The sequence below is a fragment of the Cydia pomonella genome, chromosome 27 (genome assembly GCF_033807575.1).
Source record: "Cydia pomonella isolate Wapato2018A chromosome 27, ilCydPomo1, whole genome shotgun sequence".
NCBI lineage: Eukaryota > Metazoa > Arthropoda > Insecta > Lepidoptera > Tortricidae > Cydia > Cydia pomonella.
In genome coordinates, this window is record NC_084729.1 from 4,258,906 (window position 1) to 4,273,557 (window position 14,652).

The 14,652-nt window shown below is 40.0% G+C and overlaps 1 protein-coding gene across 3 annotated transcripts in view; it reads left to right on the forward strand.

The window, feature by feature from the left end:
* The window catches only part of LOC133532638 (uncharacterized), a 36,432-nt gene that overhangs the window by 10,298 nt on the left and 11,482 nt on the right, over window positions 1-14,652 (forward strand). The window contains exons 7-12 of one of the 3 annotated variants that reach the window (XM_061871394.1): window positions 549-581; window positions 1,489-1,837; window positions 3,392-3,421; window positions 4,466-4,611; window positions 8,324-8,464; window positions 11,139-11,272. In XM_061871394.1, the coding sequence (XP_061727378.1) occupies window positions 549-581; window positions 1,489-1,837; window positions 3,392-3,421; window positions 4,466-4,611; window positions 8,324-8,464; window positions 11,139-11,272 (833 nt within the window). The remainder of the gene's footprint in view (window positions 1-548; window positions 582-1,488; window positions 1,838-3,391; window positions 3,422-4,465; window positions 4,612-8,323; window positions 8,465-11,138; window positions 11,273-14,652) is intronic. The other 2 variants (XM_061871396.1, XM_061871395.1) reach the window with 2 other exon arrangements.

A 14,652-nucleotide genomic window follows, 5' to 3' on the forward strand; every position in this document is an offset into this window, starting at 1 on the left:
ATTATATATATCGTTGTCTGAGTACCCACAACACAAGCCTCTCTCTCTTCTCGGCTTACCGTGGGGCTTAGTCAATTTGTGTAAGAATGCCCTATAATATTTATTATGGTTCGAAGCTAATGTGAATGGAATCATAGGGAGCATGCATATGCTAGAGGGGGCTTAATGTCTAATACACGATGGTTAAATACATATTTGTATGCAAGACTGCTAAGCTAACAGATTTGCTGACTGTACATGGCTTTACTTGGTGGAATATACTTATGCCTATAGGGACCGTGCGCGTTGGAGGGTCTGCCATCTTGTGGCCTGAATCGGAACCAAAAACATGTACATTTACACGTCAAGTGTTTTCTTGTGCATAGTAGGTTCTGCCATCTTGTGGGCTACATCGGAACAATAAACATCACATTTACGCCTCGCGCCAAAAACCTGACGGCTCCTGTGCTGCCTCCTACAGTTCATGCACGCTCCCTATAATTATATGTATTTGTTTTATTATAGATGTATACGTTAATTTATTAATTAACTTATAACTTGTTTACCAGTCTTGCAAGATACTTAATGGATGCAAGGATAAGGTAATTAACTAATTAGTAGTTCGATAAATAATATATTTGTGAGAAAAATCTTCTGCTTTAGATTCCATACTTCGAATCCTTGCTTTTTATATTATTTTTAAATTTGTTCTTAGTCAAGTTCAGATTAATCTTATATTCCTATTTTTTTATATATATGTAGCTGATTAATTCAACATAATATGAAAAAAATTCTATAAAAAGAGTTTTAGTTGCTCATTTATGATGTACTAGCCAAAAATTTTCAATAAAACTTTAAGGGGCTCCCCGCAGATTTCATCGGTTCTTGACCAGTTTTGAGTCGTTACTCCTACATTTGCACTATAGATAGAATTATAAGACAAACGGCTATCGGTTCTTCAATCTTTTAACTCCATTCTGGTCTACCGGATTTTGAAAGAAATGAACACTTATTTTTTTTTATATATTTCTTTAACATTGTCTACAAAAAATACTTTTTTCGTTACTCGATTGCTGTGAAGGATTTTACATGTACAAAATCTATACATTTGAGTTCGTCTTTGACATCTCTAAAAAGTGGTTAGAGATTTTAATTTTAAACTAATTAACGCAAAAGTTATGGCCAGTAAACCAGTTTTTTGACCTAAAATTTATCAATTTTGATTCCAAATATTTCGAAGACTGTGAACTTTGAAGTAAATATGGGATAAGGTACAAAAAACATTAGAAAACGCGGGGATTCAGATCGAAGGTCATTGGCGTTAGGGAGCCCCTTAATCTTTAACAGTACGGTGCTATGGTACTTTTCGTGCCTATATCGAAAAGGGCCATATGTACTGTAAAACGTTGTACGACACACGTACTAATAGGGAATTCCCAACTATCACCACTTGTTGCGAATTTCCTACTTGTCGCACTTGTATCGTAATGTACTATTAATATCTACCAGGCCCATACCAACCAAAGAGCTGCTGAGAGAGCTGTCACCGCCCCGGCGCCCGGGCCCCAAGTCCAGGCAGCCCGTGAGAGAGCCGTCCCCGACCCCCAGACCCGGCCCCAGGTCCCGGCAGCCGGTGAAAGAGCCGTCCCCGACCCCCCGGCCAGGACCCAAGTCCCGGCAGCCGGCAAGAGAGCTGTCCCCGACCGCCAGACCTGGACCTAAGTCCCGGCAGACGGCGAGAGAGTCGTCCCCGACCCCCCGGCCCGGACCGAAGTCCAAGAAGGCAAGAGTGGAGGAGGAGAATATACCTGTACCGCTTAAGGTGCCCAGGTCCAAGGCCAAGCTGGAAACACCCAAGGTAAGAGACATACTAACTTTTTAACTGACCACTAGTGACCCGCCTCGGCTTCACAGGAGTTCCACAAAACATTAACCTAGACCTTCCTCAACAATCACTATTAATAAGCGAAAACTGCATAAATATTAGTTCAGTAGTTTTTCAGCTTATCGCGATTTTACACACAAATAGACAGACGTCCCCCGCCGACTTTGTTTTATAAGGTATAGTGATGAATAATAAAGAAACAATTGACATTGAGGTATGAGGCAAAAGCACCCATGAAACGCTGCGTGAGATTTATATTGGTACGTTTCGAGTGGTTCAAAACAGTAAAAAAAGGAGCTCCTTCTGGACCAATAGGCAGCCTCGCCTCGAGAGGAATTTGCCGCTCGAAGCAGCTCGGTCTGTGGACGTGCCTGGCCCGAGGCATTGTATCGGCGAATGCGTTTGCCTCGCCCTAGTCACGTCTATATAGACCAAGCTGCTTTGCGTGGCAATTTTCTCGCGAGGTGCCTTGTTCTGTGCGGATCCGCCTAATGACAAACATGATCTCGCTAAGACAGGGGACCTTGTTATGTGTTATGCAATCTTTACTATCGTTTGTCTTTGCAATCTATGGTGTATAAATGGTCAATTTATGTAAAATGGTAATAGTAATGGCCCCAAGACACTGCCCTGTGGCACGCCAAAGTTATTTTTTCTGCAGTGAGATTTAGATTATTTAGATTATTTAATGATTTGCCGCCTAACAATTTCTGCATATTGTATTCTGTGACTTAAGTACTTATGACTCTAACCAGCGAAACACATTTTCCCGCACTCCATAGTCTTTGTCAAGAGTCTCTGATGAGCAACCAAGTCAAATGCCTTTGTCATGTCCAGAAAAAGGACTAAGATAGGCGGTCCACTTTCCACACATTGTATCCTTGAGTAAACTGAAATAAATGTCATATACTAAGAAAAACCGGGCAAGTGCGAGTCAGACTCGCGCCCGAAGGGTTCCGTACCATTATTTATAAAAAACGGCAAAAAAATATGTTTGTTGTATGGGAGCCCCCCTAAAATATTTATTTTATTCTGTTTTAGTACTTGTTGTTATAGCGGCAACAGAAATACATCATCTGTGAAAATTTCAACTGTCTAGCTATCACGGTTCATGAGATACAGCCTGGTGGCAGACGGACGGACAGCGAAGTCTCAGTAATAGGGTCCCGTTCGACCCTTTGGGTACGGAACCCTAAAAAGTGACCAAGGCCTCCAGTGCCCCAGGCGGGAATCGAACCTGATCGTAAAATCCGGCAGATTATGAAATTCCTAGGTATATCGTGAATTGTGAAAAACATTGTCTCGGAGTCCCGCGATTTCTGGATAGTTTTTCTTTCGGGCATCTGAAGCAACCAAACAAAGCTATCTATCATACTTATCTATTGAAACTTTACGATCGGCCTGATTTTACCATCGGCCGCCGATAGATATTTAATTCTGCTATATCTTTGTCTGCAATTGTGTTTTGTATAGTATAAATAATTGTGTGATAATCTCATCATTTTTGTTCATGCTGCCTGACGTTAGGTGCATTTTATCGTACCACCTTTACGGAAGGTAATTTTTTTTTTTTTATAATTTATATCTATAAATTAAAATGCATTAAGAAGTGCAAAATATTGTGGCCGCCAATTTGTCAGCTTTGGCATACTATTTTTATTTTAAAATATCAGTTATTAGATTTGTAAAGTCAAAGCAAATTTAGATGGCGCTGTACAGCTCTGTACAACGCCATCGGCTCTGATTGTCAATAGTTGTCGTTTGACAATTCAGTGACTACAAAACATGGCACCGAATAGCGCCATCTAGTTCGACTTAAATACGGAATACGATATTTTCTTTGACTTAACGCCTCTTTCACAGTAAATAACTTTGCGTTTCTCGCGTTGCAAGCGCGTTGGCATCGCGTCTCTATCGCTCCAAACGCGCGTTGCAGGTGCGTTAGCATCGCGTCTCTATCGCTCCAAACGCGCGTTGCAGGCGCGTTAGCATCGCGTATGTATCGCTACAAACGCGCGTTGCAGGTGCGTTAGCATCGCATCTCTATCGCTCCAAACGCGCGTTGCAGGCGCGTTAGCATCGCGTCTGTATCGCTACAAACGCGCAAATGCAAATGAAAATTGCGTACTAGGTTAGGTTAGGTTGGATTATGTAAAGTTGGGTAATGAAATTCGCCCAAATAAAATTTCTGCGAAAGGTTGGTTGGCAAGTGAAATTCGGCAATACAATTTTCGGCGAAAAGGCAGAACCGTCAACATCTCCTGAAGATGCCTCGTAGAGAGGCAAAACACGTCTCGAGTTTTGTACTTTTGGTGGATTGTTATATTTATTTGCGTATTTATTTTTGCGGCGGGAGGGTGGGAACATTAATTGTATGTAAAAATACGCAAGTAAGTATAATGGGTTAGCACTGATTGACTAGCACGTTATCTTTTCACAGATTAGCAAAGTAATATTTTGTGTTTTAATATGCAGAGGTCTACAAGCTGCATCTGACTTGCGAACGCGTGTATATCGATACAAAAACAAACGCGCGTGAACGGCGCGTTAAAAAAACGTGATGTGCATAGGCCCTAAGCTGTTCTTTTATTTATTTTGCAGACTAAAGAGCCGCCGAAGCCCCCAGAAGAGCCCGCGCTACCGTCCGTGCCTCCATACAAGTGCATAGTATGCGACATTCAGTGCAAGAACTCTGGCGCTTTCGCGAGACACTTGAGTATTCACTTGCCCACCTTTACTAAACCTGCGTAAGTGTACAAGTAAAAAGCATTAATTTTGAAAATGGCACCCGCAAATGAAATAAGTTTTTGGCAAAAATTTAATTTTTGGTACAAGCTTTTATCATTGACTTTTCTTTCCACAGGCAACTAATACTCATCGAGGCAATTTTAAAAACCCAAACATAATTAGGTTGCGTTGGTTTATCACAGAGTTCCTATGGCCACCTCCTGTCTCCATCATCAGATCAGCTCGATGCTACCATAATATTATACCCAGAGTAAACGTAGGAGTTGAAAATAGAGTTCCGGTTACTCTGGCTATAATAAATAAAAAAATAAAAATAAAATAAAAAATAAAAATTATTTATTTCAGATCAAAGATCCATATTATGTTAGTACTTATACTCTAGACTTAATAACTATGTTAGTTTGAGCAAACACATAAAATAAAAACAAAAACCAAATAAAAACAAAAAACTTCCTATTTGGCCCTTCCAATGGCAACTTCGACCCAGTATTTTGTTGTAGGGCAGTCTAGGCTTTCCGACAATGTCCTGAGGAGGCTATTGCCACTGCAACGCACTCGCCTAAGTAATGATCCAACACGCTTGCGTCTGATTGCGAAAAAGTCATCACTTCGCGCTTCCGCAAACATGCTAGATGCACTACAGTGCTTGGGCAGTCGCAACAGCATCCTCAAGACATTGTTATACTGGACCCTCAGTGCGTTGTATGCCCTTTGGGTAAAATTTACCCACAGACTGCAGGTGTAGAACGCCTGACAGTATGCTTTAAAAAGCGTCATTTTGACTTGTTCGTTACACCTTGCAAATCTGCGGGCAATCATATTACCACGCACCGCCATCGACCTTCTCTCCCTCTCAAGGTCTAGGTCATCCTTCAGATCTTCTGTAAGGATATGCCCCAGGTATTTGAACCTCTCCACTCTCTTCAGGGGCACACCGCCAAGCATGATCTTAGGTATTGTTGTTGGGTTGTATTTCTTGGCTTTAAAGAGGACGAACTCACTCTTGCTAGTGTTATACCTAAGACCATGCTCCTCAGCATACCCCTCGCATATAGTGATGAGTTTTCGTAACGAGTCGCTCGACGGACCCAGCAACACCATGTCGTCTGCATAGCTGATGTTGTTGAAACACGTTCTTTCTATATGACATCCGACATGTGTGTTGCTGAGCTCCTCGATCAACCCATTAACGTAGAGGTTGAACAGAATGGGAGATGTTAGTCCACCCTGACGAACCCCACATTTGAGACTATACTCGTCTGAGTCTTCTCCCGCCCATCTCACGCAATTGACCTGGCTGCCGTACCAGTACTTTAACAGTTCGACGCACTCCCTTGGTATACCCGTTTTCGCTAACTTGTCCCACAGTACGTCGTACATAACCAGGTCAAATGCTTTCGACAGGTCCAGAAAACACGCATATATGGGTGTATTCCTGTCTTTATAGTACCTGATAGCCCTCTTAACACACAATATTGCAGTCTCGGTAGACAATCCCTGACGGAAGCCGAATTGTGCATCATGCAGCTTCACGTATCTACAAAGTTGCTCATTAATAAGGCTATCAAGTACTTTGGCGAGAACAGTTGCCAGAGAGATGGGCCTGTAGTTTCCTATGTCCGACAAATCCCCCGTTCTGTTCTTTATCAGCGGCACTACAACTGTCCTAGTGAGCTTCCTAGGGAGATAAGCGTGTCTTAAGCACATCGTGTAGAACATGGCCAGCACCCGTGGCAGGTGTATGCCCGCATACTTGAGATGCTCTATGCTGAGCCCGTCATGCCCCGGCGATTTACCCCTTTGCATGTTTTTAATCGCATTTTGAACTTGCTTAGCTGAGAAACTAAGGGTACTTTCACCCATAACGGACTCAGCACATAGCACCGCTTTTACAGGTTTATGGAGGATTGGGTCTATAGAAAACACTCGCTTGAAGTTATTCGCGATGCCCTTCTTGTCGCTAACTCCCCCTACACTCCCAGGGACACTAGGTCTCACATTAAGCTTATTAGTGCTTTTCCAGAAGGCTTTGAAGTCATTTGTTGCTCGTTTAGTGGCAAGGATGTCGGCTTTAATTTGGTCCTGCCTGTCTTGACACCATTTTAATTTTGACTTGAAGACCCTCCTGGAATCACACATATCATCATACACTCGTCCCTGTTTAGGTTTATTTAACGACATCCACACCATAAACTTTTCTCTAGCGAGTCTATGGGCGCCCGCGACGTACTTGTTCCACCCCGCTACGACATTTCGCTTGGCGTGCCCTTTCCTGCTAGACTTTCTCGCCGCATCCGTCAATGTGTCAATTATGTCGTCATACATTTTATCTAAAATTACCGAGTGATTTCGTTCCATACATAATTTATCAGCACATGACGTTAGCTCGGTCGGAAAGTCTAGCATTCTCAGGCTCTCGTTGCACAGTGCTTGGTACACTTCTATTTGCGAAGGTTGCCTGTCACCCCACATTACCCCGTCGTTACGTACCCTACCAGTAGTACATTTAATCTGTAGCTTATTTAATTTACAATCAATTATGAGCGGCAGGTGGTCCGACCAATATGCGTCATATTTCACACTCACGTTGCAAACCGTTTGTCTCGCTGCCTCCGTGACAACACAGTGGTCCAACCACCTGTTACATCCGTGCGCTTCACTCGTAAATGTAAATGTCCCCGAATCAGAGCCCAGCATTTCCAAATCCACGCAACTCCACATCTGCGTTTCGCAGAACTGCAGCAATTCATGGTAAAAAAGTTCCTTAGGGTGCGCATTAAAGTCCCCTAAAACATATATCGCCTCAACGTCCGTGCTGTCCTCGCTGATAGCACTAATCTCGCCTAAGCATTCAGTGAACAGCGGCACATTTTCAAGCTCATTTACCGGCATATATACACTAAATACTAGGAATGTGGACTCCCGCACTTTCACCTTTATTGCCACTAACCGCACATTTTTACACTCGACTACGGTGACTTCCGAAAACGCAGACTTTCTCCATAGCAGCCCGACTCCCCCGTGTGGCCGCCCTATAAGTATACCGGCCCCTGTGTCGACTGCAGATGATCCCGTATATGCGAAGTCTTCATGTATTGTCCCGAGAAGCGGCAAGTCGTGCGGCAATAGCCAGGTCTCCTGCAATGCCACAATGTCTCCTTCCTTGCACAGATCCCTTACACCCTCTATCGACCTCTTCAGACTTTTACAGTTAAAACTTATTAAGCGACTAATGGGTGTATCTGTCATATTGTTCGTTCTGTATAATATTTCCATTCTCACCGCTTTCCTTAAGTGCCTCCTCTCCGCGATCCCTCAGAGAGATGAACCGCCTGTAGTAAACCCCCTCCGGCCACAGTGCGTCATCCATGAAAATATAATATAATATAATATTAGCTGAAAATCGTTGAGCATTAGACTTTTTGTTTACTGCGACATCTATTCTCGAGTAACAGTACTGAGAGTTCCGCTACTTGACGCTAGACGTAGACTACGAAAATAATAGTATTTTTAGTAACAAAACCGTTGTATGGAGTGAGCACTCTTGGTCTTCTTAATTCTCTTTGGTATAAGTTACTCTATGGTTTAAGATACATGCCAGTGCTGCACTCTGGCGGCAGAACATTGCAGTAACACTGCCTATACTGTAAGGACGATACAGGTGGATATGTACTGAGTATTGAGTCATCAATCTGATGTATTTTTTTGCAGCAACGCGTGCAACCCGTGCGGTAGTTGGTTCGTGACCGCCGAAGAGGCGGCGAGCCACCACCGGTTCCACAGTGCCTCCACCTTCCCCTACCACTGTCGCCGTTGCTTCGATGACTTCCGCACGCTTCAGCTGTATGACGAGTAAGTCCTAATAGAATAGATGCCATACAGGACTCAAAAACTTAGGTGGGTCTACCTTTGGGTGCAAAATTAAGTCCAAAGATGTAAAAAGTTGCCAATGGGCACATTTGGCTTTAGAAGTTGCTAAATTTGGCACAATAATGACCTAATGCACGGAGAAAAGTTGCCAATTGGCACATTTAGCCTTAAAAGTTGCTAAATTTGGCAAAATTATTACCTAATGCGTCGAAAAAATTTGCCATTTGGCACATTTGGCCTCAACCCGTGCGGTAAATAGTTCGTAAACGCCGAAGTGGTGGCTACCACCGGTACCACTGCGCCTCCATCTTCCCCTACCACTCTCGCCGCTGCTTCAATGACTTCCGCACCCTATGACGACGGAGCACCAATAGAATAGGTGTCAAATAGAATGTGAAAACTTACGTATAGACCTATTTTTAGGTGCGAAATCGTAGTTTTGTGGTAAATTTGTTAAATATCAAAAAATGGCGACATCTAATAGATATAGATTGAAGGTATGGTGACATCGTTTCGAGAGATGGCGTCACAACCTTTAGCCGATGCCCGGTAAGATGGAGCCACTTACTATTAGAAGTATTAGAACAAATTAAATTAATTTTTTTCTTATTATATGACGTTTATTTCAGTTTATGGCGCCACTTTCTGATATTTAACACATATCAGTGACACAATAATCAAAGTCAAATGGCGTTCTAAAAGTTTTAATCATGTGTGGAAAGATTGGAGTCTATTTACTGTGGCTACAAAATTTTCTTTACAGTACATATGGTACAGTCAGTATCATTCTGTAACAGCTTACCAAAAAGTGATGTCTTTAATATAGAATAACTAAGACTGTAAAAGATATACTTTTGAGCGCGAATTTTAACAATTTATCTATATTTGGAAAAGTTATCCGCAATTTCAGATACTTTTGGCGCGTTGTTTCATCCGCTACTTTTGATGCTGACTGTACTACTTTTCCGCACTAGTGCGTAAATTAGCACATTATGTAACTATGTCGAAAATTTCAAGGGTCATAAATGTACTGTAAAACGTTGTACGATACATGTGCGAATAGGTAATTGGCAACTCGTGTTGATTTAAAACACTCCCTTCGGTCGTGTTTTAATTTATCGCCACTCGTTACGAATTTCCTATTTTTCGCACTTGTATCGTAAATAACTATTGACAATTCACCTCTATATTTGACCCGTAAGTCAGCGCTGATCTTCCGGCGAGACCATTTGGAGGCCACGGTCGCAGCTGTACGACACGCCCTACCATAAGTTGAACGCGGCCTTTGCAGCGGCGACCAGCGCCATCTTGTCTACTGTCTATGGCAGTAGCCATAGATATAATATTCCTAAAGATGGAGTCTAAGCCAGCTGTCACCATAGCCTTACACACACCACATTGTGGCCATGTCGATAAACTCATATCTAAGAGAATTTAAACTACCTAAAATGAACAGATAACCATTATAACATAAGTTTATAATGATATTCTTATCAACCAGTATGATTTTGTGAGTTCGATATTACAATAATCAACGGCGGAAATCCATGGTACACTGGCCAAAACCAACTAAAATATATTTTCCGCAATAATTGATTTATTTTATTACGAGTATATCATATAGTATACATTATCAATTACCGTTTCTATAATATTAATTTTTTCGTGAAGATATCAAAGGTCCAATTAATCGCTCTAACATTTTTACGCACACATAATAATATAATAAATGGCTAAGGCTTGAACTCGCTTCTGTCATGGGCACCAGAAAGTGATATTTCTGCAACTCCCCGGGCAAATATATGTCAGACATGTCAGATGTATTGTGAAACTCTGGATGTCACTTGATTTTATTATGTTCCTGTTATTTCTTGTATATACTGTCATCTATAAATTAATTTGTATAGTGCCTTAATTTTCACTTTAATGCTGTACAAATTTTGTATTTTTTTTTATCTAACAAGGAAGGGTACCCAACTGTCCGACTCCGATTTGATTCATTTTGATATATGTTATAGAGTAGTCTAAAATAACGGACACGTATTTTTTTTTAGCTGCCCAAACTCAACCTATTGGGAGAAATTGTCCTCCAAAGTACTAAAAAGTTACTAAATCTTCTAACTCCTAAAGAAAGTGATGCTCAAGCAACTTGCTAGTTAATGGCTTGTTTGAGTATATGTTTGAGAGCAGGAAAAAATAATGTACACGTGTTTTGTTATACCTGCTTAAACTCAAGTTTTCCTAAAAAAAACACCCGTCTTTATGTGTAACTATAGTGATAAGATATTATAAAACTTCGAATGTCGATTTTTTTTAGGAAAAAATGAGTTTTAGCCGATATAACAAAACACGTGCTCATTATTTTTTGCTGCTTTCAAACATATACTCAAACCAGCCATTAACTAGCAAGTTGCTCGAGCATCACTTTCTATAGGAGTTAGAAGATTTAGTACTTTGGAGGACAATTTCTCCTAATAGGTTGAGTTTGGGCAGCTGAAAAAAAATACGTGTCCGTTATTTTAGACTACTCTATAACATATATCAAAATGAATCAAATCGGAGTCGGACAGTTGGGTACCCTTCCTTGTAAGTTGGCCCCACGAGCACCGAGAATGGTGCCAGTTCCGTGTATAAATATGTATGTATCGTTATCCAGACACATAGAGTCGGGCCTGTGCGTGGGCGACGAGCCGCCGAGCGTGCAGTGCGAGGAGTGCCCGGCGCTGCTCGCGGCGGCCGGGCTGCGCGCGCACCGCTGCCCCGGCCGGGCGCCCGGCGCGCGCCTCGGAGGTACCACACTAACCTGTCTTTTTTATTAGGGTTCCGTAGCCAAATGGCATAAAACGGAACCCTTATAGTTTCGCCATGTCCGTCTGTCTGTCTGTCTGTCTGTCTGTCTGTCTGTCTGTCTGTCTGTCTGTCTGTCTGTCCGAGGCTTTGCTCCGTGGTCGTTAGTGCTAGAAAGCTGAAATTTGGCATGGATATATAAATCAATAAAACCGAAAAAGTCGTACAATAAAATCTAAAAATTTTTTTTTTTAGGGTACCTCCCCTACACGTAAAGTGGGGGTGAAATTTTTTTTTCGCTGCAACCCTAGAGTGTGGGGTATCGTTGGAAAGGTCTTTCAAAACTAATAGGGGTTTTCAAGAAACATTTTTTGATAAAGTGAATATATTCGGAGATAATCGCTCCGAAACAAAAAAAAATGTGTCCCCCCCCCCCCTCTAACTTTTGAACCATAGGTCCAAAAAATATGAAAAAAATCGTGGAAGTAGAACTTAAGAAAGACATTAAATGAAAACTATAGCGGACATGATCAGTTTAGCTGTTTTTGAGTTATCGCAAAAAGTTTTCCCTTCATAGTAAAAAGACTTATTTAATTAGGTACTGATTATGCAAATTTGCCTATTTGTTTAACTCAGGTGAAAGGTACCGTTTCATCCCTTGGTTAACAGAGATGTGAAAAATAGTTTATAAAAAGTATTTAAATACAAAATACAAATACTTCCTTGATATACTATTTCAAATACAAAATACAAAATAGTTTTCAGATTTGTATTTCAAATACTAAATACAAAATAGGTATTTTCAAAATGCTTTTTTAAAATACAAATACTTTGCGATAAAAGGTACTCTTAAATAGTGAATACCTAGTCTGAATTAAAAATTTAGTAGGTATTGCTCGGAATTATTTATGTCAAAGATAATAGAAAATCTAATTAAGAATCGTTTCGAAAAACACTTGCAATCAATCAATTTTCTGTACAGTAAACAATATGGTTTCAGATCCCAATCTAATACACTTACTGCAACTGTAGATCTAGTCACTAAAATCAAAATAGCCATTGATCAAAAGAAAGTAGCTCTTGGAGTTTTTATCGACTTAAGGAAGGCTTTCGACACCGTCAGTCACGAAATACTCTTAAATAAACTAAAATGCATGGGCATAACTGGAACTGCGCTTAAGATGTTTGAGTCCTATCTTTCTAACCGAAAGCAAATAGTAAAACTAGGTGGACAGGAAAGTAAGCCACTACCAGTTACATGCGGAGTACCACAAGGGTCCATACTAGGGCCATTACTTTTCCTGGTTTACATTAATAACTTACATGAAATCGGGCTCAAGGGGGACCCGACTCTATATGCTGACGATACAAGCTTGTTTTACTTCGGTAATTCGATTCAGGACCTTATAAGTGAAGCTCAAACGGACTTGAATATCCTAAATAAGTGGTTTCAGGGCAACCTCTTAACTATAAATGTCACAAAAACAAATTTTATAATATTTGCACCAAAAAATAAAAAAACTTCATTCAATAGAACCGTTAAAAATAAACAATCAGTGTATTAACAGAGTTGAACATGAAAAATATCTTGGTCTTGTACTAGATAAACAATTAACATGGAAAACACACATTGATAAAATTAAATGCAAAATGACTTCTCTTACCGGCGCCCTGCGTGGTATAACCCGCTGTCTCCCGACGAAAGTTCGATATACTATTTATAACACCCTTGTAAAACCTCATATCGACTACCTCATCGAAATATGGGGTTCTGCCGCTGCTACACACTTAAAACCTATTCAACGAGCACAAAACAAACTATTGAAAGTTCTGTTTAACTATGACTACCTTACACCCTCTAACACTTTATACAAAAAAAAACTAGAATATTGAACATCAATCAATGCTATAAATACAATACATGTGTACTAATACGTAAAATCTTGCAAAAAGACCTCCATATTCAAATATCCTTTAAAAAAAAAACAGGACGTACAAAAAATTAAATTAAGAAATTGTAATAGTCTAATACTTCGTACGCCACGTACTAACTATGGCAAAAAAACTATTTTATATGAAGGAGCAAATTTATATAATAAGCTTCCAACAAGCATAAAAGACGCTAAAACTATGCCCACTTTCAAAAAATTACTAAAATCTTTTGTAACTAACCAAGTGCGCTCTGATGTCCGCAGCGCGCTTTAAGCCACTTCCATTCATCCTTAATCTGTGTAGACTCTTATCGCTGTAAGTGTGCAGCACGCTCGGCGTAAACACATCAGCTAAGCATCAACTCACTGCATATTTTGTTAGTCTACCCACTAATGTAAGTATATGTATCGAATACGCTTAAGTAAATAACATTATATGATCACATTTTTTACCAATAAAAATTTACAAAAATACTAAAATTGCGCTAATTATATTTTGTACTGAGCGGTATATGGTCGCGTATGGCTAGATTTATTTTCTTACAGCTAAGATTAATCCTACTAAGGTAAATTAATGAGTTTGTTGTATGTCAATGACCCGCATTTAGTGCAGAAATAATGTTTTGCCTTTTGCGTAGTTACACTAAATGAAAACTGTAGATATGTATATATTTTAAGGTAATTTAAGGCACTTGTTAGTATTGTGTGAATGTAAATATGCATGCATACGCTCACCCGTACATTGTTAACTTATTTACTCCTAATTCTCGTGTAAGTGAATTGTAAAAAATTCTTATGAGAAATCAAAAATTCTTTAAACCGAATTAACAAATTGGAAAGGCTTTCTTTATTCTTTAAAAATAGTGTGTATATCAGTCCTCTAGAGTGCAAATTTTGTGTCTCCTCATGTTTACCGGTTGAATGGACTTTTAAGTGATGGTTTTTAACGGTCAATTATTAAAAGCATTCATTTAGATTTGTAATGTTTTACAGCTAGTATATACCTCTCGTTGGTTGGTGAAAACGTCTCGTTTGTGTTTCATCAGGGCAGAAAAGTGTGTATACCTCTCGTGCCTTGAAACCCTTGCAACGGTTAAGATTCCACATTTTTAATCTCTCGATACGCTTGTGGTCATTTGCGGCGTTACTAAACAGATTCACCAGTTCCATGTTAAAATAATAAATAAATATTATAGGACATTATTACACAAATTGAAAGTCCCACAGTAATATTATTACTATTACAGTAATATTATTACACAGTGTTGTGGGTACTAGACAATGATATATTATAAATATTTATAAATACTTAAATACATATACATAAGGTCGATATTAAAACGATAGATACAATAACAGCTTCGACAGGAAAATATAACTAAGTATGTAATAATAGTATTAAGCAAACGCAAATCAGTCCGCGCGATCTCGCCAACTATTACATAAACCCTA